The sequence below is a fragment of the Bombus fervidus genome, chromosome 6 (genome assembly GCF_041682495.2).
Source record: "Bombus fervidus isolate BK054 chromosome 6, iyBomFerv1, whole genome shotgun sequence".
In the NCBI taxonomy this organism is placed as follows: domain Eukaryota; kingdom Metazoa; phylum Arthropoda; class Insecta; order Hymenoptera; family Apidae; genus Bombus; species Bombus fervidus.
The window spans coordinates 16,005,388-16,030,249 of record NC_091522.1 but is presented as its reverse complement, the minus strand read 5'-3'; the positions used below and the strand labels follow the sequence as shown (position 1 = coordinate 16,030,249).

General features: G+C 42.9%; 1 protein-coding gene across 7 annotated transcripts in view; it reads right to left on the bottom strand.

The window, feature by feature from the left end:
• LOC139988242 (latrophilin Cirl) overlaps window positions 1-24,862 on the bottom strand; it is a 365,567-nt gene that overhangs the window by 8,145 nt on the left and 332,560 nt on the right. For 4 of the 7 annotated variants that reach the window (XM_072005419.1, XM_072005420.1, XM_072005418.1 and 1 more), the window contains 12 exons: window positions 17,820-17,926; window positions 14,790-14,973; window positions 14,221-14,399; window positions 12,775-13,416; window positions 11,056-11,467; window positions 10,685-10,910; window positions 10,419-10,584; window positions 10,080-10,294; window positions 9,781-9,884; window positions 8,646-8,690; window positions 7,166-7,334; window positions 5,862-6,083 (listed from right to left, as the gene is read on the bottom strand). In XM_072005419.1, coding sequence (XP_071861520.1) covers window positions 5,862-6,083; window positions 7,166-7,334; window positions 8,646-8,690; window positions 9,781-9,884; window positions 10,080-10,294; window positions 10,419-10,584; window positions 10,685-10,910; window positions 11,056-11,467; window positions 12,775-13,416; window positions 14,221-14,399; window positions 14,790-14,973; window positions 17,820-17,926 — 2,671 coding nt within the window. Of the gene's footprint in view, window positions 1-5,680; window positions 6,084-7,165; window positions 7,335-8,645; window positions 8,691-9,780; window positions 9,885-10,079; window positions 10,295-10,418; window positions 10,585-10,684; window positions 10,911-11,055; window positions 11,468-12,774; window positions 13,417-14,220; window positions 14,400-14,789; window positions 14,974-17,819; window positions 17,927-18,261; window positions 18,369-24,862 lie in introns of all 7 variants that reach the window. The other 3 variants (XM_072005421.1, XM_072005425.1, XM_072005422.1) reach the window with 3 other exon arrangements.

Below are 24,862 nucleotides of genomic sequence, written 5' to 3'. Positions count from 1 at the left end.
CGGCGTATATGTGTGAATCGTTTAGGGGATGTCATTTGAAATATTCTTATGGGGCCGTGTGTTTACGATGATTTGATGTAGTATTCGGAGGATTGTTATCCATCGACAATTACGTAATTCGGGAGTCATATTGTAATTGGAAATTACGTCGGGTCGAGGTTGTTATGTAGGTGTAGTACAACACACGAGGGTATAGTACTCTCGGTCCACGATACTGGAAAGATCAAGTGATTAATATCGAGGACATATCTGACACGGTGAATAACAGTGAAATACGATATTAAGAGACTGTTAAAGCGTCGAATAGAAGATCGTAATTAATTTTAAATAATCGATTATAAAAGTATCGCAGTTTACCAGTAAACAAAGGGTTGCTCGAATGTCACGAAACCTTAGACAAAACACCCTGCTCCGTAATTCCTCGTGTCCTCCTACGTATAATCTAGACAAAATTCCACACGTTCTCCGTCACCGGGAACTTTCTTCTTTCTCAAGAGTTCCCTTCGAAACTAATTAACCCAGCAACGCGAGGTTGTTCGTGACAAATACGGACCGGTGCGACCGTTTTCGTCGCCAGGTGGACGGATTAGTCGGATTTCGTGTGACACGGTTTAAAAAAGGCCTCCGACTCATCGGAAGCGACGCGCACACGGAAGATACGGACGGAGTAAATCCGACGATATCTGACGGAGTTGCGATGCTCGCCGGAAGTGTGGCGGATTTAACTCGTACACGGGCAAATCTACGGCGTAACGGACTGAGATACGCGACGTCAGCACGCACACCTCGACCTCGTGCGTGTTTGGCTTCGGACGATACGCGACCACACCTGTTTTCCGGCTCTGCCTGAACGACGATGAACCACCGACTTTCGATCGAGATTTCTTTCGCTTTCGATGAAACGTCGAAACAAGGACGAGCGACGGATTTTTCACTTTTCTCGTCCTTTATGTTTAATGGAGAAGAATTTTGTTTTTATCGCGTTTCTCGAATATCCTGAAGAGCTTCCAATGAATTTTCTATTCTTTTACCAAGTTAAAGTAATCGTCGTCTGAGCTTACCCAACAGGTTTTTAGCTTTCATTACGTTTTACGAATAGTTTCGGATAGTTCTAGATGATCTTTGAATCCATCAAGACACTTTTCCAACTTCAAGCAATATCGAGTTACAATAATAATTGAGATTAGTAAATGCACGAACAATTGTCGAAGAATGATTTGATTTTTAAGTGTTTTTACGTTGGAAAGGTTCTAGATTATCGATTCGTTGGTATTCCCTTGAAGCGAGAAGACAACACGATGGAGCAAGGTGAGATGCGACAGAGATCGTGGCGCGGGGAGAACGAGTCTTCTTTGTTTTCTTACTGTCTGTAATGAGGTAACGTCGGGAACCGGCTCCTCGTTTGCGCGGCTGACGTGCAACCGTGCCGAGACTGGGCCGTCTGTATCAGAGAGGAAATAGCGTAATACCGATCATCGTGATGGCGTTTCACCGACCCATCGAATAAAATTACCATCGTGCAACTTGTAAAACCGGCTTTGATCAAACCGTTCTCGTTCTAATGGGAACGCACCACTTTTCCACGTTCGCTCGGCTAATTATGGATTTTCGCGTTCTCGTGCTTTGCAGTTAAAGAACGTGAAGCGTCTCCGAGTTGTTGGAGCGCGAGCTGGATCGTTAGAGGCTTCGATGATCCGTATTACCCTATCCTTGCCTCTCGTCGCGCGAATGTGCACCTGGTGTTAATTAGCGAAAACGCACAGAGCAAGGGGAGAGAAAAAAAAAAATAGGAAAAAAAAAGACGATGTGTCTGTTTATCCATGTGTGTATATCTGCGTCAGCATATGTGTGTGAGTGTGTCTGCGTGTATGCAGAGAGCAAAAGTAGTCGAGAATAGTGTGCGAGTGTGTATGTGTGTACGTTGCGAAGGAGGTGTGAGAGAGATATGAATCGGATCGGTTCGACGAAGTCTTTTCTCGCCTTTACGGTTTTCTTCGCTCTTCGCGGTCATGTAACCGATCGTGTGATAGGTGAGTAGTCTAAAGGGCGTCTCGACGCGTGTGAACACGTACGTTTGTCCGACTGTGAACCGAACCGAGGCCGTTGATCGAAAGGCGCAGAAATACGTATTTTCGAAAGGGAACGAAGAGAAGAGTCAATTCGAGCGCTTTTCGATCGAACGATCGCTTGACAGCAAGCGGCTTAAAGATATTTTTGCACTGCGTGGACAGAATTCGACGAACGAGGAGGATATATAGGATAAGATAAACTCTATAGCTATGGCATAGATTGCAAAAGTATTTTTTTATGCGTATTTCAATAAGTACGTATATTAATCGTATTCTGTCCACGCGGGCGGCTAAAAACAATATTCGCTCGTACATTACGAATCTTTCTGAACGTATACTTCCTTCATGTTCTACGGAAATTCGTTTAAACTTCTTTAATGATAGTATTACCGGTGGGCTCACGCATCAGTGCCTGCAGAGTAAAAAGGAGTCGATAAGCGACAAAACAGGTTTACGAGGAAGCCATGGCTGATTTGCTAGAGCAGATGCTATTCGATGGAATGTGGGACCTGCCTTTTTAACCTTGCAATGGAAACTGCCAACATTTTCCTTATACCTTACGTTTTGCATATAGGAGATATAGAAGCGTGTCCAACGGTATAATGTTAAAATTTCAACTGGATATAAAAAATGAAAATTTTGTTAACTCTATATGTATACATACAAGGCAAATGATTAAATCTTTGAATTTTTACACTCTGCGTTCGTGAATATAAATAATGTTGAACATTTTAGCTAACACAGCGATATTAAAGTCTATATCTACAACCATGCACATTGTTGGCGTTAATTCAGCATGGATACCGACGCGCCTCGTTTTAGGGTGATAAAACATTGAGCAGACAGAGAATGGGCGCAGGCTGAAAGTGTTGCAAATAGCAGTCAGTCGTCAAAGGCGCAGCTGCGAAACCGATTGTATAAATCATCGATGTTACGGATTCGTTATGTCTCTCGTGCGTGTACCGGTCCGTAGCGAAGAGTTTCATTAACGTTCCGGAAACATCATCTGAAATAAATTGCGAGCCGTGTAAAGTCGGCTCGCTTTCACGTGCGTTGCAATAAAAGTAGGTCTCGATCTGGCGAGACGTGGGAACAAAAGGAAGGGAATAGGGTACAAAGTAGCCAGCAACCGCGTTACACCAAACCCAGAGCCAGATAAGAAGCACGAAAATCACCATTGTTAGTAGGAGGTCTTGCAAATAGTACGTTCGCGTGTTTACAGGTGTGCAAAAGTCGAGCGAGAGAGCGTGCCATGTACTTTTCGCCTGGTGCTCGAAGACCAATGCTATGCTTACCGCGACGAGAATTTTCTCTCGTTTCGTTCTTTCTCGTTTTTGTCGCTTGTCGCAATCGACACCGTTTTCTTTCCTTTTTTTCCCTTTCCACTCAGGGTTGAAACAAGAACCGATATCGTGAATATCGATACAGAGAGAGAGAGAGAGAGAGAGCGAGCGAGAGAGAAAGAAGAGAGAGAGAGAGAGAAATAGATAGAGACAGGGGAGGGGACAATACGAATACAAATTTATCGAGAATCGTGATATTACGAAACACGGTTTTTATTTCTTTGGTTTCCCGGGTTTCGCTGCACGTTTGAATTGAAAGCACGAATTTTTTAATATCTCCCGCGCGCGTTCGAGCTCAACGTTGACAATTATACAACTACAAAAAAAAAAAAAAAGGCACATCGTGAAACCGTACGAGTGCCGTTTGCTTTTGCGAAAACCACGAGGCACGTGCGTTACGAGCCGTTCTAAAATTCGGAGAATTTACGCTGGCGCGTCAATGACAAATTCATGAATAAACGCAGCGGATGAAAAAAAAAAAAAAAAGAGAGAAACAAGCAACGTGAAAAGGCAAAAACAGAAGAGAGCGGTGACAACGATATGAAATTATATAATCGTCATAGCAAATGTCGTTTATCATTTTTAGTCGATTTGCGTCTAGTAATTTCTACTAAATCCGATAAATTCAGCCGACAATTGGCAATAAATTTTTACGGAGAACATAACAGCGGCGCGATCGCGCATATTATAGCTCGCTGTGTGGTTATCGTTTCATCTACAACCGAGTATCGTTGTTTTATCATACAAATCTACGGCATGACCACGTTCAATCATGTCACCTATCTCTCTCTTTCTCTCTCTCTCCGTCTCTTTTTCTCTTTTACTGTTCCTCCAAACCAACCCCTGAATATCATTCTTCGCATGCTCTCTTCTCTCCCTATTCCCTACTCTAACTCCCTGAGTATATACATCTGCCTGTCTCTCTCATTCTCTTTTTTCTCTCTAAATTTTCTTCACAGCGAGCGCGATAGAGCCGAAAGAGTCGAACGGTTCACGGTTAAATGCCGTTTTAGCTCATCCCGTTCCAGAACCAGCTTTTCGAGGCGGACGAAGAGACTCTCGGTGACGTTAAAAAAGTGTTTCTGGCACGCGTCGCTTTTGAGCGGAACGCGCGGCCATTCGAAACGAATCTCCCTCGACTAGGAGGGTCGAGGACACCCACTTCACAATTTATCCTGCAACAGACTTGGGGTAACACATTAAAAAAAAAAAAAAAAAAAAAGAACACGAAGAAGGAGAAGAAGAGAGACGACAAAAGGAAGGTAGCTGGAGGGCGCTATTTCGAAGATGATACGACGACGCGGTTGCATTAGCATACACGAGCGAACAGAGTGGAGGGTGGTAGACATGTTGCTGGTTAAACGTTTAACTAGTTTCGAAAGCCCTCCATTTCCTATGGTACTGTCTCTAAATACTAATCACAAAGAAAATCTGTTGCCTTTGTAAAGCGTACCTTCGTAAATCTCTACGAAGTCATTAGGAAGTGATAATTGTTAAGAAAGAGACTACCGCTTTGGATGAATAAGAGATTTATATCGAAAGAAGAAAAGGGTGCACGGCACACAGCCAACGATTGCGAAAGTCTCGTGATCGTTTGGTGGAACGGTGACAGTGGGTGCATCGTTAAATTGAAGAGGAAGGTCCGGCCTTCAAAGGGTCACGTAGTAGCGGTCGTTAGAACCGCAACGGAAACCATTCTTCTTAATCGCGTGGATGATCGTGCAGCGAACAAGAAAACAAGAGTGCTTGGTTGGTGTCGCGGTCGGTCGTCGACGACGGACGAAAGAATTCGCCCGATAAAGGTACAAGAACCTTCGTGTAGTTATCAACTCGAAAAGCTGGCTGACGTTCATGTAACGAGCGACAGAATGGCGTAGAGGGAGTGTGTTATTAATTCCAGTACTATTAATTATACTTGCGTTACTGGCAGAAAGCGATAGTCGAAAGTAAAGAATAACAAGAAGAAAAAAATAATGACGGAGTAATAGATGGTGAATAAAGAAGAACAGATGAGAATCAGTTATCGAGTCAAAGACAAATAGAGCTAGTTAGAAAGAAAAAAGAGAGAGAGAGAGAGAGAGAGAGTGAGAGTGACCTATTTTCGTTCGTTCTCCTCCTTCAAAAAATATTCCCTCTTTCGATCGTATGTTTTCACATTTTTTCCCGCGCGATCGACATACAGTTGTCAAAAACTGTTCGAACAACCGTTACGAAGAAAGAAATTGGTTTTTTTTTTCTCGGTTTGGTGTAGAAGCGGCTATCGGATACCTTGCTGAGCGGGATGCCTATTGTGGTTGCTAGGTGCCATCATGTGCATCTGGTGTGCCCCGACCGGCGACCTCAGCGACAAATTGTTCAGGTTCACGTTTATCGAAAGATTCGTATTGTTACAGGCGGCGGTCAGGTTGTTGTGATTGTTCGGCGGTGACGTGGTCGTTGTTGTACCCACATTGGAGGCGGCGTGCGGCGACAATCCGGAGCTATCGGTCGTCGGCGCCGACGGATTCGACGAGGTGTTGTGAGAGGCGAAGTCCTTGCCTCCATTAGCACCACCGGCGCCGCCACTGGTACCGGAAGAGCCGCCGGAGCTTCCGGCCACCGTCTTCGAGCACCTGAGGCACTTGGGCAGCCAGGAGTGACGGCGCACGAACTTCCTGTATTCCTTCCTCACCTGCAATGGCGAAGCAAACCCACCCCCCGAACGAAAGGTTTTTTTTTAACGGTGCACAAAGAACCAAGGCAAGTGCGAGCGCGCGTTCGTTTCTCGTTCGTTCACGTATGAATAATAATAACAATTAAAAGAAAAAGAAAAAAAAAAGGAAAACGAATTGAAAAGTATATATGATACAATCTTCCAGGATGACGATGATGATATACTTTAACGATGAACATATATATTTTGATATATTGAGAAACATGAATATGTGATCGAGTTTATGAAGCATTGGTGCTGAATTTACAGATAAATTAGGAAAAGAGCGGTGCATCCTGCGGTGGCAACCAAAATATAAACGTTGTTCAAACGAAAAGGAAGAAGATAACTGAATATAACGAGCTGCAAATCAGGCTACAGGATCCCGGTTAATTCGACAAATAAACGTGGGTGATTTTCGATTGCCACAGCACTTTATTTGAGACATCATTTGTTGTCTATTTTGCGAGATACCATTACGATGTTTAGATTGCGTTTAACATGATTCCTCTCAAATGATCCTCTTGCTTATGGAGTTACTTGCTACTTATATAATACGAAGAATCCGCTTTCGTACATAGTGCATCGAATTCTTATGTTACAAGATCCTTGACTCGTGAATAATCGTGTTAACTATAAACCTTACGATAGAAACAGTTTTACAATTCTCATTATATAAAGTTCCGATTCGACAATTGCTTTCTTACTTTCCTTTAAACTTCGCGTTGACATTGCTTCTTGCTCTCGAAACGTTTCGCGGTTGCTCGATACAAAATTGAAAAATATACGCAATATAATCCACCGAATAAACTAACATCCTATTTTGTTTTTAATAATAATTATTATCGTAAATAATTTGTAACATTCTCTCGCAATAATTTTTCGCGCTGTTCAAGATGCCACTCGAATTTCGTTGGTTTCATTAACGATAAGAATGCACGACGAAAGATGAAAGAATGAAGGATGATTCAACGAGGCGTTCAAAAACGTTGGAACGCGCGTTAACCACACCAGAGAGTTTAAAGTAAGGTGGACGTTTGGACCCCGACGTATTCCCTTACCTTCTCGTTCTGAACGCAATGGAACACAAAGATAAACAGCCCCTGCAGACTATTCAATATGGTGAAGATGTACGCCATCACGACGGATTCTTGGTTCAAGTAGAGAAGCCCGAAGGTCCAGGTGAGTCCCAGTAGAAATACTAAGACGATCGCTCCTCTCAGCCATGCCCTGGTCAGAAAATATCGATCGATGAGTCACATTGAAGCTAAAAATCTCAAGAACAAGATAATCGCGAGCGATGCTTAAAGGAACGTGAACGAGAGCTATGTGAAGTTATCGGTATGAGGGATTTAGAGAAAAAAATACAAGAAAAAAAAAAAAGGTAACGAAGAGAATGGGGGAACGGGGTGAAAGAAAACGATCTCTTTAGTCTCGTGCCATTGAAAGAATTAAGAGTAACGTGCTAAATGATCGATGATGGTGTGACTTTAATTCTAATAATTCCAATGCTACATTTGTCACGTTCTTATCGAAATGGAGCGGCGAGAACACGGAAGATTATCAGGAGACGGCGTTATGCACCGAAGTGCACGCAACATTTCGAGCTGCGCGATGTTAACGTGTACTACTAATGTTGCTCGTTTCTACACGCGTGCACGCGTCGAGTACACACTCTTCAACAGAAGCATTAGCATCGTTAATGTTCTCGCGAGTCTCGAAAGCGGCTGGCGTCCTATAAGCATCGCACACAGTGTTACTATTTCTTACTTCTTTCCACCTTCTCCGTATCGACGTTCTTACTATTTTTTGCTTTTTCTTTTCTTTTCTTTTCTTTTCTTTCCTAGTTCCTGATCTACTAGGAACGATCAAGACTGCGGATCTACGGGAGGATCGGGTACACGAACTACACAGGTAGGCAGGTGTTTATTACTTCTAATCTCGCGCGTATACACTAAGCTACTCTCAAATCAGGCCTTATACCCGAAACTAAAGGATAAATACGGCATGCGGTTTAAATCGTCGTATATGTACTCAGAGGAAAGGCAAACAGCGTGATGTAACTAAGAAATTCCGAGAATATCGATCGTCGCCACGTGTGTTCTCTGTCAAGCATTATCGCGAGGATACCACTCTACTTAAGCCATTGATAATTGCAAATTGCCCAGGCTTTTCTAAACCGATACAAAATAATATAACAATCAGGATAATAACATTTGCGATTCCAGTGAGTCAACTAGATCAATGATCGTTCGATTAAATGATCAGCGTGACTTTGTTCTTCCCGTGAACAGACTATGTACTACGTTCTACGTTCTACGGTCGCAAAAAAAAAAAAAGAAAAAGAAAAAATCATAAAATGAAACAATTATCGTATCAGTAGCTTTGAATTATAACGAAAAAGAAACAAGAGAAAACAGTGAACTTGTTAAATGAAAGAATGGTGAAATTAAAGACATGTGAATCGACGATTAGTAATAGAATGATGTAACAGTGAATGAACGAGATGTGGGTAATAATAAAAATTGGTAAATATCTTACAAGTGCGCTTGCAATTTGTTGGGAAGAGCATTCTCTTCCTTTCCACTACCAACCAACCACGCCATGCAGAAGAATGTAGAACAGTGTAGACAGAAGTGGGTAGAAGATTTAATACAAAAATGAAACAAGACAGCAAAGTTAGGTGATTGTTCCGGCACCATTTTAATTAATTGATTATTAAGAAAAAAAAAAAAGACAACTTATTGTTTCGCTAGTGCAGTACTCGATTCGTATTACTATACGTTATATACTTGCGTTAGTACAATAGAACGTTCAACGACATTTAAATACGTTCGAATTATTCGAAAGGAAAATAATGAAAATGAAGTACAAAAAGGACGTAAAATGATTAAAAACGGAGAGAAAAACGAAACATAAAGAGAGAGAATGATTTTTTACGATAAAGCAATTTCGATAATAAAACGAGTCGAGTTTGCACGAGAATTTAACTACCGTCACCAACATTTTCGTACAGAAATTTATCAAGTTAATTACTTATTACTATCTCTCTCTTCATTCGACATAGTTTTGCTCGTTTCATTGAAATCACAGAAAACACAGAACGCAGGCTAATTATCATTGTACCCGTTCCATTGTTTGTGCGTCTAATTTCTCGTTGAAGCATGACTCGACTGTGACGGCATTTTTAATCACGTGTAATACATACTTATTAACGAACGTTAGCAAATCATAGATACATGTATGTAATAGATATACATGTATATTATATATATATATATGTATATAGAACGATACCCATATAGTACCTAAGATTTATAGCAATACAAGTGGTGTGTCGAACGAACGGAAATCTTGCGATCATTCCAACACAGTAAATTAATAAAACGGAAATATATAGAAACGAAAAGAACTCAGCATGGCCGCCAAAAAGATGCGTGACAATAAAAGACTCTCTTTCGGGAGATATCTTTAAGCAAGTAAAGCTTGCGAACGTGAACCGAAAGCACCAAACAAACATTTGGATTCTACTCGACGATAGGATTGATATATCTCGAATGTGTTAACGGACAGACTCGATCGATTACTTTAATATAGAGATACATAATATATATGTACAAATTCGTTTGTTACGTTTCTCGTATTTACGGACAAACCGTGGAATTTCTAGGCTTACCTTGCGCTGGCCAATCGAGAGTGCTCCTTACTCTTCATCGCTACGGTCGTGTTTGCGTGCCGGCACATCATATAAATCGCCATCGATAGGAATACCAAGTTTGCCTAACAAGAAAACCGGATAACAGCTTCTGTATTGAACTTATTCTAAGAATAGAATATATAGATAGGTATATCAAATATTCATACGGCTTTACGTTTCATCGAAACACTCGATGCTTTAAAAACATTATTATATATTAATATAACGTGAATCGATTACGATTTATTTCCTACTTTTCTTGGCAACAGTCATCTTACCAGTATAACGAGTATCACTGGTCCAACGAAGCTGAATATGAAGTAGTTATCCGCTCGTAGCCAGCAATATCGATCGGTACCGTAACTCAGAGGATCGATTATACAAGAAATAGCTACGACCAGCAACGGAGCACCGTAGGCGACTAGATAATACCAGCGTAGCCTTGATTTTTCTGCTTCGAACACCTCGATCAGCATGACGTATAATTGAAACCCTGCAAAAGAAAATCGAAAGGAAATCAAACTGGTACTCCCGTTTCGCTGAACCGTTATTTGTTGTTAGTTAATGCGTGATTGGACAAATGCGGTAGTGTTGCGGATATTCTATTCGAGAGATACCTTCGAGGAACATCCAGGCGAATGCACAAAGAAAAAAGAAGTGCAACAATCCAGCGACGATACCGCAGATAATTCTCTGATTCGTTTGTCCGATTCCGCAAACGAATAAAATTTCCGCGATCAGCAAGCACACACACAGATTCTTGTGGATGGTTGTTCTATCCGACTGTAACAAAATGGCAAGAAACGCTTGGTAGATGTTCGATCGATGCAGCTAAAGCTTTCGTACTTTGCGATTCGTGTAAGATTCGGCACGGAATAATTACCTTTAGTCCGCGAAATAATTGGAAGGTCAAAATTGCCAGAACCAGGCAAACCACGGAAATGATACAGCCGATATAGGTGATGATCTGCAACGCGACTTGGTGAGCAATATCCAATCTGACGGCGTGCACGTCCATTAGAACGGCGAAATTTGTAAGATGGTTGCACTCGCATACTGTGTGAGTTTCGTTGGTTTTTCGTATTTCACAACCCTCCTCTGACCAAGCACTGAAATGGGAATTAAAAGTATATAAGAACAACAATTATCCCTGTGTCATCTTCAAAGAAGAAAATTTTATTACGTATGTAAATATTTTCCAAATAAACGACACTACGAATTAGCGAGAGAGATGTAATTAGAAGAGGAACTCACCTTAAGATGTAATCCCAGAACACACAAGTCGGATTGGTGACGTTCTCAATGGACAGATGCTTGAAATAGACTCTGACAGGCTCGCTGAGCTGTATGTGCCTTCCTTTGCCCAAAGACGCGGAGATCACTTTACTATTTAGAAGCCTGGTCGTGTTCCTTTTCGGCAGTGGCTGAGGGTCGTCGTTCATGACTAACGATGATACCTCAGCTTGCGGCTGTAAGATCTCCTCGAGCCTGTCAAAGGCCATGAAGACCAAACGGACAATGCCACCCTCGCTGTTCTCCAGCAAAGCTCCTCTGGTTAACTCGACACGATCGTTCGAAGCTGCCCATCTCTGTTGTGCTGCCTCCGTCGGGAACACTTCTAGATCATCGCCGATATTCCGTGCATCCAGAACGCGTACTTCCATTACTATTTAAAGAGACACGTGAATCGTGAACATCGAAGGATATCGTGATATTTTTATATGGTGTAAACTAGTTTGGTTTGGATAAGATGTTTTATGTAATTGGAAAGAATCAAAGATATATTTGAAATCCAATACAAAATGTGTTGAATTCTTTTATTTCAATCGACGTTTTATAACCGGGAACTCGGGTTATTCTCGGTACCAATCATTTTGTTATAACCTTGGCCTTTACACTCGAACTTTCGAACGCAATACATATTCCGTAGAAACATGTCCACGTGGCGCATCGAAATAAAATTTATATCCTCGGGAAGGTATTTCGTCCTGAACAGGACGGCGCGGCGTTAACCGAACTCCGCAACGTTCGTCAATCTCGCGACCATAAAGTTCCGCTACTCGATTCATCTTCTCGAACGAACGATAAAACTAAACGCGCATATCTTTCTGTCCGTTATTTTTTCCTTGTTGTCACGGTGTTTCACTCATCGTATATTCCATTCGATCAGTCATAAAAGTGACGTCTTCGGCTGACAAGAAAAATTCGAGAGGACTAAGCCCGGCGATAGTGGTAGCTAGTTTTCTGTTAACACGAAAGAAAGAACACGGTCAGACGGGCGAATATTATGTTACATGGCATCCGGCCGGCTGTCGCTCATCAAACTCGTCTTCTTTTTACCCTTTACTGTTATGCTATTTATCACGTGCGGATCTAATGTTGGTGCTACTTCGTTCGACCGCGACGCAGAAAGTTGCTTCCAGCAGCCTCAATCACGACCGCGCGCTACGTTACTTTCAGGAAGTAAATCAAATTGCTCGTAATTTTCTCGGTGGTTTTGTTGTGTTAATGCCGGGTAGGGAGAGAGGTAAAGCTCGGGTTACAACATTATCCAGCTAGGTACCAGAGAATTACGATGGGTTTGAATCTTTGTTTTATCTACGCCGGATATTACCACCGTCGCATTCCACAGATAAGGGATCTAGATTTATGCGACCCGATGTTAAAGTCGGACCTACGATACTTGCATGTCCATTGTGCTAGACGACTCAACGTTAATTCGTTATACCGTCTGCCACTCCTTTTTACTCATCACGGCCCGTCGTCCTTTCTCTCAGCTCTTATCACACCATCTAAATTAGTTCGTGGCTAATTTTTCCTATAGACGTATCCTCGTCTATGATACAACTCCAACTAATTCGAGATTACGCGTCGCTAATTTAAATTTCCAATTATACTGCTTTCAAACGAATTACGTAAAGTTCAATTTGCCGCTCTAATTCAACAAGTAAAGATATATGTAACAATACTCACGTATGTTCCTCCCCTCATGAGTGATCGTTTTCTCGTGCATCAGCGTGTCGGCTAACAAAAACGCGTTCTCCTCGAGTCCGATCAATAAAGAGGTCGCGACTCTCATCTGTTCCTGATGGCTGAGATCCTTCCAAGACGCCATTTGCGCCTTGTCAAGCAGATTGCTGCCCGTCCTCACGACACCTTGCAGCAGCTCGGTCACGCTGACCTCCCTCTGATTCGCGTCTTGGTACGTCCTTATATCTTGTGCCATCTTCTCCGCCATATTCTTGATGATCTTAGTCGTGATCATCATGTCACCACCATAGAGACCTCTGCTGTTGTTCGTCACTTGCGATAATTCTCGACTGATTCCGAGGATCACATCGCCTTCTGTTACCCTGTTTTCCAGCGTGGTGAGCCAAACGGAGCGACACTCGCTCAGATCCGGACTGTCTCGATGCCAGAAGGCCGTGTCTGCTCTGGCCAGGCATCTCCAACGCGCCAAACCGTTAGCACCGCCTGGACAACTCTGAACAGCCACGTCGCCAGCTCTGGTCGTGTTCCACGACAGGTTCCTGGCTATCACCGGGGGACACACTTGTCTACCGTAGTCGTACCATTGGCCATTCGAGCTGGACTCTGGGTACAGCGTGCTCGGCACTGGAATATTTGAGTTAGTTACGAGCGTTAGTTGGCCTGTTACTTGGCTTTAGTTAATGGCGTGGCTTTAATGTGATTCTAGTGTCAGGTCCCCGGTGGACCGGAGCTTAGCTCGCGCGCAACATCGTATCGGGTCTGTGAAATGGAATTTTGGATACCCAAGGGTGCCTTAATCTTTTGCAGTGATTGTTACGAGTTGCCGAGTTACATCGAAATCGAACGTTGGTTAGCTGATTTATACGTTGACAACCGTATTTCCTTGCTATTTTAATACGTAGTTGTACATTTGCCGCGAAAGAAAAGAAAAAAGAGAAAGCAACGCAGGCGATGGAATTTTCCTAATTAGAGATCGCTTTAGTTTCGGATATCTTTATAAAGTTACTTCGACGGTCTATCCATTCTTGGAACTCCCAAGTTTCTGACAGCTGCCTTTTCTGCATTAACCCTTTCGGTACGATCGTTGGCTGTAATTGACAGCTGACAAGCCCTCGAGCCAACGTGTCGACTATAATCGGCCGATGATGCTTCAAATCATCCACTCGATAAGTCTTGTTTCAGAGTGTAATTAGAGTGCAATATTTAATTACATTAATAATTCATCGATTTTACCCTTTCTAGGTTTCAGCGCGTAGTGATCGAACGAGAAAGCTCTTTAAGTAGCTTTCTGTTCGAAGCTGATGTTCTCAAGTACCGTCTCTCGATCTCGATGATAAAATAAACGATACATTCCGTGCTCTCTTTATCAAAACGCCATCAACGCTCTCCTCTCGTTTATGAAGACCGCTCAAACACTCGAGAACTTACCAGTGGTCCTTCGACTCGTTCTCCAAGGAGCAAAGGTCGACGTGGTTGTGGCCTGAGTGGTTTCAGGAACAATCGGAGGCACCGCTGGTACATTCGCAGACGGAACGTTTGCAGGAGATATTAAGTCTTGGTCCACTTCGAGGACCTCCGTATCGACCGGTGACCTCGTCGACGTGGGACTACAAAATGAAAAGGGTTTGTCACTTTCAACGACGCTCGTGCAGTCCAACTTATCGGCTCTCGTCCAACTAACGACGTAACGAAAATATTTCCCCGTCGAGAAAACGTAATAAAATTCTGCTTTTAATGGAACGTTTCGATAACTTTATTTTTCTAGCTGACACCGAAAGAATATCCTTCGAATGGTAACAAAGTTACGTGACCGTTGAACGTTAAAGAAAATCTTTATTATTTCACCATCCATTTCGAAATATATCGTTATCTCTGCTATTAAAAATTATTATTAAACAAAATCTACAAAGACAAATTATGATTCGATAACGAATCGTTGAAGCAAAGCTCGATAATTCGAACTAAACGAATTTTAAACTAAACAAAAGTATACTGACCTTGGCGTGGTGGTTATTGGGAGCGTCGGGGTGGACGGTGCTGGCGGCTGCGGCGGTTGTTGAGCCTGGGGTGTCGTAATCCTCGAGGGAGGCCTGACAGTCGGCTTAGCCGTGCTCCAAACGCTTGGCTGAGAAGCCATGATCCACGGAGGACTCGGACGGGACGTTGTGGTAGTTGTTGCCGCTGCAAGTGTTTCGTCGGTCTCGTTTTAATTCGTCGAAAACGGGAGAAGCACACGGGTGGGAAAACGAAACACGGGCTGATGACGAACACGCGGAAAGAAGAGACGCCAACTTTCAGGGAGGGTTACTCTCGAGGATGCTAAGAACTCGTCTACGAGCTTATCGGATTCGAACGCCGAGTATAATTAAGAAGGAAAGTGATTCAAGGAGCTCGAAGGCAGGGCCGGGTAAACGAGCTTTTCGACTGAGCTCAAACGACGGGGATATTTTAAACCTCGTTGCAGGCTAGGGGGTAGGGATCAATCTCTCGCCGATTCTCATCGGAACGTTTCCTCTCTCTTACGGCCAGAAACTAACGATCGCACTTTGTTTCTCGTGGAATTGCCACGTCACGGTGAAAACCTCTTTAATCTCTTCGATTCAAGCTCGCCTTTTTATTTTCGAGTGTTCGGGGTCCAACGAGAAATTAATCGTCGCGATAGCTATCGCGATGGATGATTACAATGAAGTTTTAACATTTTCTTGAAACTTATTACCGAAGCTATTTGGAACAAACGACTTTCGATGGAAAGTAACTCACCGTGTTATCTCTGTGCTTCGTAATCGATATGGCAAAACATTGATTCGATAACGATGCTTAGAAAGGACAAACGCGATCGATGCTCTCAGAAACCGGCAATTGTATCCTCTATGACCGTTCAAGCTCATTCCAGGATTCCCGTATCTCGAATATATATACGTACATACGTTCCATTACAGAGAGACATCCTTTGGTCTGGATGGTTCAATGCATCGGTCGAACAATCGTGATGTTGTATCGATCGCGACAGAAATATTCCCGAAAACGAAAGGTCTTGGCCATTCGGCGAAGCGAGTCGAAGCGAGCGGCAGGATTAGCCTACCTTCGAGGCCGATATCGCGACTATATCTGGCCTAAGAGGAGAAAACGATCTTTAACCCAAGATGGCGACGGCAGTTAATCCCTGAACGGGATGGTCCGCGTATTTCGCGGTACTATCTCTATAGGGGTCATCTTTATTGGCCGAAGGGGTTGGCGATAAGGTAAAATACCGAACGTCGCCGATGTCCGTTACGATAGTCGGCTATGCAAGAGAAGGACACCAGTATGTATACAGAGGGACGAACGAGAGAGAAATAGAGAGGCTTTCTCGTGGTATCGGGGCTACCAACAGATCCCTTACTCCCTCTTGAATATACACGTCGGTTAGACCGATCTATCGAGCCTCCTGGATATCGATCAGACGAAGAGGATGTGTTTGGAAGCTGTAAAAGGCGAACAGAGAGAGCCATAGAGAGAGCAGAGGGTTGACACTTTATGGTCCAATAAGTGATTGCGTTGCTTGGTGGTTTTGGTAGGTCGTAACCGGTGGGTGTTAACGCTGAAAGGTCAGGAAAGTCAGCTTCATTCGTTCGCTGTTAGTTAGAGTCTGTTTGAACGTCGTAAAGTCTTCAAATACTAGCAACGATACACTCCGGTTATCATTCTATAGAACGTATGCGTATAGAGAGTCAATAGAGGTGATTTGCTTTTGAACGTTTAAAAAAATCTCGATGTCTGGTCCTGTATATGTATTTTCACGCGTCTATCAATCGAAAATGTTAAGCTACTCCTATGGTTACGATTACACAATAACGTACATTATGTCAATGCTTATAATATGTAAATAGCTAGCAGCAAAATTGATACGAGTATTAATAATTGATCAGAGGCAAATTAATAGAAAGTACTGATGCGGATTTACTGTAACACGTCGAAACGTCGTTTCGTCACAGTCGAATCGCAGTATCATCGAGCGTAACGATCGACGTTTGCAGTAATCTTCCCTGCTTCTCTTGATCTCTCTGCTGTTTGCTCTTATTGGGTCGTAGAAGAGTTTCATTACGATACGAAACACGTCAGAAAAGTTGGACGTGCAGCCGTGTGTTCCTCTGCGTTACCGATCCCTACGATCGATTTCTCGATCGCAAAGATCACGTCTTCGCGAACCCTTCCACCTCTCTTCTTCTCTCTCTTTCCTCTCCTTGCGATCTTTTCTTTTCTTCGCTTTATACTTCGTCTGTCTGGAGAGTGCATAGCCGATGCAAGCCGCTGGAAGATCTTTATCGGGACACGGGCTTGCAGTTACGTGGGCAACGTGAATCATAAGCGCCGGCTTCGGGAAATTCTAATCGATTCTCGCGGTCAGTTGAACAGCTTTTTACCCGTACGCTATGTATATAAACGGCCTGATAAAAAAAGCGAATATCGAGCTCTAGAACATGAGAATCTCGAGATGCGTACCATCGTTCTCGAGAATCGCGTAGGTAAAAAATCGGCTCCTGAATTTTTTGCCTAATAATCATCGATATCGATGTCGGGAAAAAAACTTAACGATTATACTTGCTATCGAAAGATCAGCTGGTTTCAGAAAACGAATTTAAAAATCAGAAACTCCTTCAGTATACGCGCTATAAATAATTTTCTAAATTATTTTGTAATACATGTTGAACGTGTAATTGGTTGATTATAATTAAAAAAAATACTATGAATTATTAACGCTAACGTATCATATTAATCCTTAAATAAAAATTTAAATAGGATCTCTTTAACGATCAAGTACAAGGAGAGTACAATTCGATTAATGTAATTTAAGTAATATTCTAATAATCGCGAAGGTTTCTTCTATGTGATCTTGAAAAAGTAATATGTTGAAAATGATCGCAAAGTCGGCGCCTATGCGATCGTTTGCCGGTATCTACGGAAGACCGTTCGTAGAATAAACGATACAGGGTACAGAGATATTACGAAGGGAAGGGCGCGTACAAAAATGGTGGAGTCTTACTTACCGGACAGGCAACGATAATGCGCCTCGAGGTACTTGTGCGTGTTGGGACAGGGATCGCCGAATTGCAGCGTCGATGCAACAATGCTGCAGTTCTGCTGGTCGTTGCACCTGGGTTGCGATTGGTCGGTTAACATGACAAACGTACACCCTTACCAAAGTGTACTGAACCATGGATCCTGTCCCTTCTCTCTTACCGTTATGGATGCTCGAAGAGGGATATTCACGAATGGAGAGACTTTTTCGACAAAGTTTGTGTCTTTCGTTGCTTTTTCGCATCTCGAAGATTCACGCCTTTCTCCAAGGTATCTCACACGTGTTTTCAAATTTGTTAATCATATTTGTCCTTTTAATTGCGTTTATCTTGGAAAAATCGTGATCCCGAGCGCTTGTGTGTAACTCGACGAAGGAAGATTCGTCGGTCGAAAAGAAAAGTATGCACCAACCTAGGCAATAGTACTGCGCCTCGATGTACTTCCCGGTTCCGGGACACGGGTCCTCCTCGAAAATCTCGCTGCGTACGTCCACCGAACAGGAATTACGATAATTGCACCTGTAATCGTCACGTGAGCAGAAAAGTCACCCCAGGGGACAATGATAAGTCACGAAGATACGATGAAATGGATCTGATTAACGAGAATCAATGGCGTCGATGAAATGTGAACCGTGGCGATCTTGGAAGTATCCTCTAACTTCGAGTATCAATGATTCTTTGACTCACAGCCCCAACTATGAAACTTTGCAAGGTATTTACAATCGAAAATAGAGAACATTTTTAAGCGTTTCGATGTTTCATTCGAACGTGATATTAGATTTTGTAATATGTTATTTTCAAACGGGTCGCGACAGCGTTCCGGGAGGAATGTTAGTAACAACAGATGTTCGATATTCACGAGGTACACGTGTTAGCAAATAACAACAGAACAATGAGTTAGTAGAAATAGAGATTTGCAGTAGTTGTAAAAGCGCAGTATACGTTCGTGGTAGGATAGATGAATTCGTATTCGCAACATCGTGCGCCGATCGTTTCGTGTTAATAGTACAACGGTGTGTATGTACAGTGATACGAGTATCATGCAGAAAACTTGAATTCTGAACTCAAGCGCGTTTAAAAATTTCCCTAAATAAAATATTCTTCTCTCTTTTGGTCCATAGTTTTCGTTCGCGATTTCCATATTTTTACTTAAAATAGTATACGATCACCGATTAAACGGAAAACAGTAAACGAAAAATTTGGTTCTTCTTTTAAACGTAACGCTTCATTCTTGAGTACACTCGTCGAACGAACGCGAAAGTATCGGTGCCACGAAATAGTAAACTTTCGAGAGGAATCCTACATTACAATTGCCCCTTCTTCCGAGCAATACTTTGCAAGAGCCCCCTTCGTTAAAGAGTACCTTATTGCCGTATTCGCGAGGAACTTTTAAAGCTTTGCCCTCTTACAAAGCACAATGGAACGAAAAATCGTGTTCGACGATGACGCGTGGGAAGCCGCGTGTCTCCGACGACATCGGAGTTTTCTACTTATTTCCAAATCTTCAGTCACTTCAAAGATGTTTTCGCCCGATTCTAATCTCGACGACGCGACGTTTCGTCATTGTTCGCATGGATCGCTGGTCGTTTGATTCAAAGCGAACTATAATCGTCTTACCAACGAAAGCGGCTTTCGCCTCTTAAAACAAAATCGTTCCATTAAAAATAAATCGATGAATTAAACGCGACCTTTCTTCCTTTTTATACCTTTCGTCACTTCGGACGAAGTAAGAAAGTACCCGGTGCTGCTTTCTGATGTTATTAGAAAAATCCCGTTGACGCGAAGAAACGGAAAGAGAGAAAACGCCCGTAACGAACCGATCGATGACGTGGAAGTGCGCCCGACTTAATGATCAGCATCGATGCATTAATTAACGTTTCATACAGTTTTACACGTTCGTCTTCTTCCTTCTTTTATAGTATATTACGTTAAATATTTATATCATATTTATAGCATATTTATTGCGAGGTAATTTTAATTCTTTTGAAAGATAAATATGCCATATTTCATAACGTATCTATTTCATCTCGAGCACTGGATATTAGGTACCACTGTACGCTATATAAATAACTCTTTCCCATCTTCCTAGCGAGATTCCACGATATACTATATTTTACAATGAACGCGAACGTAGCCAATTTCCCACATTCACCACGATCAAACAAAACACCTCGCGGTTGCTTCGTCGATTCCGGCGAACTCGTCGCTTCGATCCGACCACGCCGCTTACTTTCTGCATAATACACGCACGCGGGGCCCCGGCCTTAGAATCGGTAAAGTGTGCACGGTTTAATCTCGATCGGGGGCGAGCCATTAAAGCGAGTGCACGGCCCATTGTTGGGCAGGCGGAGCGGTGTGCAGGTGAAAAGCCCACACACGACCTGTTATCGGTCCTCGTGGCAGCTACTATTTCAGAGGATTAACCGGCCTCTGCTTTTCACCCGAAATTTCATCCGAAAACCCCTGTTCTCCATCGTCTCGAAACAATTTTTTCTCTCCCTTCATCGAGGTTGAAACACGGATTTTCCGGGGGCGTGAACACGACGAACGAACAACAGGAAGGAAGGAAGGTAAAAGAGAAACGTTCCTTCGGGCGGGAAGGATTAATTCGCGCCGCTGACACGACGACAATCGATCGCCAACCGAAAGGGCGGGATTCCTGTTGACTTTGCTACGGGTTCCGGCCACGTCAATTTGTCGTGATTCGAGTGGCGTGTATCGACAGGCAACCGGGAACTTCTGGTTACTTCGTGTAATTGGCCCCGCTAGTAGATTACTATGTTATGGGAGAAGAAAACGGGACCGAAACGTTCCTGTTATCGACAAATCCGGTTCGATTCTTGATTCTCACTTCTCGCACGTGCCTCTTCCACTTAACTTACGCTCCGTAAAAGGTCACGCTTCTTTGAATTCAAGAAAGCAAGAGCGAAGAAAAAAAATTATACGAAGATCTAAAATTATATTTTAAACGCAGTAAATAAACGTGTGTTCTCTCTCGACGATGTTGGTTCGTGTCGCGATGACGTCGCTCCCCTTTTCGTCGGGGATCGTCCTCCTTGCACGCGCGCCGCCAAATAGAACCACTGGCGAGGGTAAACGTAATTTCAGACGGATAAACTACGAGTGAACACGAAAAATCGCCATTTCGCGGATGTTGCGCCGCTCGTTATTAAGGCCTTCGGTTTCCTTCGACCCCTCTTACAGCCCCCTTCTCGCTTTCATCGTTCGTTTCCATCTGAGTCGACACGCCGGTCGCGTTTGCCCGTCGTATCGTGCGACTCCTTTCTGCCTGGTGGTCGTGCTTTAATCATCGATTTCACGACGATTCAGACGAGCCTTCCGACACGCCTGGCCTGACCCCGGATTTAATACGTTTCGACCCGTTCACGGTTTGCCCCGTTATTTATCTGGGCCAACCACTGTTATTTTTTCGCCGAGCCGACGCGACGTTTCGGCGCACGAAAAAGGAGTTTCAACCGCGAAAAGTCCGCCGCCTCGGCGCGACGTTCCGAACCGACCAACCATTTTTCTTCTCTTTTATTTTGCGACCGCTTCCTGTCCAATTGCTTCCCCCTCCCCACATTACGAAGATACACGTATAATCTATGCATGGAACTTTTGATCGACTCCGCATCGGTTTAATGACCGTTTTACGCGTTACAAAGAGAGCTCTCACCTCGTTTCTGGTACTGCATTAAAATTTCAATTTCGATGAACACTTTTTTTTTTCTCCGGTTTCACAACGCGTTTGCATCATCGATATTATAAATGATATTCCGATAGATCAGCGAAGAGAAGTATAATAGATAGTTGCCCATAGGTATTTACAGGAAAGTATGACCGAAAAAAGTAATCTATGTGCGCTTATTGGATTGTGGTAAATAGTATTCGAATGGTATTTTACAACAGAGTAGAAGAAAATGAAACGATTCTAAAAGTGGATTGAACGATCCACTTAAAGTAATTTAGTACGATCGAGTGTCAGACATTTTGAAATGTGTAATTTAGCCAACGGGGAAAAAAGCTAGGAATCCTTAATGAAACTTGTCTATCGTTACGTCGAGTGGTTTTACCGTGCATGCTTAGACACGAATCATATAGCCCCGTCGTTCATCTTCGCGATTTAACACCTTCAAACACAGACGTATTTACATTCCGCGATATGCAAAATTTATCGTTATCGTTATACATATCCGCGTGCCTCAGGTTGGTTCGAATAATTTACAGCTATTTCGACCGAAACGTTGCCCGTAAATGTAACAACGCGTAAATTATACAACAAATGTCAAGAACAAGGGAAAATCCGAATCCAGTAAAATTCTTGTTTTAATATGTTAAAGAAAGGAAACGATTAAAAAATTGCCTTCCCCTCCTGCTGGGAGAAACGGCCATTAAAAAATGCCGATTCGATCTAACTGCTAAATAAAACTCGGACCTAAAGTCTTCCGCAAAAGTTTATTCAAATGATAGCTCGAACCCGGCGTTTTTCTCCTATCTAAAATTCTGCCCGATGATTTACGATATCCTTATTTATGCACCTGGCGTTTAATAACGCCAAAGGGAACGGCCACGACGCTCGACTGTCACGCGACACCTCGTCGCTTTAACCTACGTTTCGCGAGTGGAACTTTTGTACAAACCTGATTTTTTATTAAAAAGAACTAAATATTTTTATCTAGGAATTCTTCCATCGATACATTTCCCTGTTATTTATCGATTGTTCAATTAATTTTACAGGAAGTCTGAAATTCCTGTTTTCTTATTTTCTATTCTTTGTACTTTTACTCGAATTAAAATCTTGTTATATTTTCATGCGATCTTCCAAGCGGTAATCGAATTGTATCAATTACGAAACGAAGTTTCTAAAACGTTTCGAGTAATTAAGGTTGAAGACGAAAAGGAAGAATTACAACCGACACGCGTGAAAAATGCAGTGCATTTGCCGAAAATATCTAAACGATCTACGTAAACGATCGATGGTCAAGTTTTTTGGTCGATTAGATGACACGAAAGCGCCATTCGCGTGGAAAATGACCAGGCGAAATGAAGTTCGTGACGGTGGCGCGGCTACACAGATTCAGTTTTAACCGGAAACGCGGTCGAAATGGGCGGAAACGTCGGTGGATCGGTACGAGGGAAGCAGAAACGTGCTACGCGATTGATCGAATGACGGTGATGGCGCTCCCGCGCGAAATTAATCGAACGTCGAAGAACGATTGGCCTTCTCTCATCCCGTTGCTTCGAGTGTGGCGTGTATCGACGAAAAATCAATTAACCAAGCCCCGAGGAAGATTATGAAAAATCGTTTCGGGGCTGATTCGCGTGGCCGTATCTGCGTGGAATCGCGAGGTCGTAACGCGAGTCGAGTCACGCCTACGGTTTCGTCGTTTGGAAACGTATCGGCAGGGGAGAGAAATGCGCGAACAACACACAAATCGAACGAACGGTATACACATGCGGCGGCGGTGGCGGATGTTCGTGGAACAGAGACGATAGAACACGAAGCGGTTCTCGTTTCGGCTCGCATCCGAAGCTCGTGTGACTTTTTAATCGACGAAGGAATTTCTTTGTGCAAGAGAAGCCGAGTCCCGTCGATTGTTCGCGAATCTTCGAAGGGGGTGGAGACGCACGAGCTATCGAAAATCACGCGTCGAGAAACGAGATAGTTTTCCTTTGACGTTTTGCGAGAGACACAGAGATACGGTCGTTGCGCGCATGGTCCTCGCGATGCTGAACGCGAGCAAAACGAACAATCGTGGCAAAAAAGAACCGGACCGAGGAACGAGGGAGCGCACGTCGAAAATTGGTCGCTTTGAGAAACTCGATCGTCCGTTTGTAAACGATCATTACCGCGTCACGCGCGATGACGAGCGAAAGAGAGATCCTCCTGGGAGGTTAATAAAACGTTTTTAAATGGTAATTGATGTAGTGTCTTGAAAAATTTTTATTGATTACCCATCGATGATATTAGTAGGATGAGACGATTCATCTCGTATGAATTACTTTTTCAACGGGGGGAGGGGGGAGTGATGTTAAACGTTTTTTTTAATTCGATGTAATTGCAATATTGTTAATTATGCATTGATTAATGTCAGATATTGTTTCGATTGACGTAGTAATTGGTTATGCTATGTTTGTTTTTTGGTAGGATAACAAGTAAACGAGTATCGGAATGTAATTAAAATACCGTATACTACTAGATTCACGAAGATTGGAAAAAGAAAAAAAAACGATCTGCAATTTGTTTTAGTCAGAACAAGTAATTAATCGATCTTACGTTGTCTACGGAATATTGCACTTCGTCACGAAGCTGTTTCGATCCGCTCGTTTTGCGAGCAGGATGCCACGGATACGTTCACCCATGGCTGGACAAGTCGCCGACTAATTTCATCCTTCGATGCTTATTTTTAGCGTAACACGGGATTTGTAAACGTGCATTCTGTACGTTCACCGTGTTAAACGATACCCCGTGCTCTTAAACAAATGACACATTCCAAAAACCGAATTTTTTATCAAATTTTTCTGACTTCAATCTTTTTCATCAATCTTTCGGAAATATATTGCGCGTAGTTCGCGAGTAATTTGCACGAAACAGTATAATGAATGGACAGCGAAAAGATTTAGTGCAGAATCCCTAGAGGAAATTGATTCAGACTGTGATTGCCATGAGACGAAAGGGTGTGACGAATGTCGACGAAAAAGCCTCTGATCCAGAAAGAATTTTCCCCAGGATAATTACCCTCGCAGACACCACAAGGACGTGTGTGCGGCGATCGTGTCAGAGTGGAGAAACAAGAGAACACAACACAGGAGCATCTCTTCGTAGCATTCCGGACGGTGACAAGAGTAAAGGGAAAAAGATCCATGGTAGCACACGTGGCGTTCTTTTATGTATAAGTATGTATATGTTCATTTTTCCTTTCCATTACGAATTAGACCTGGAATAGTAGCGTCGCAAAAAGAGTTCTTAACGTGTAACATGATTCGTAAGATTACGCGATATTACAGAATAC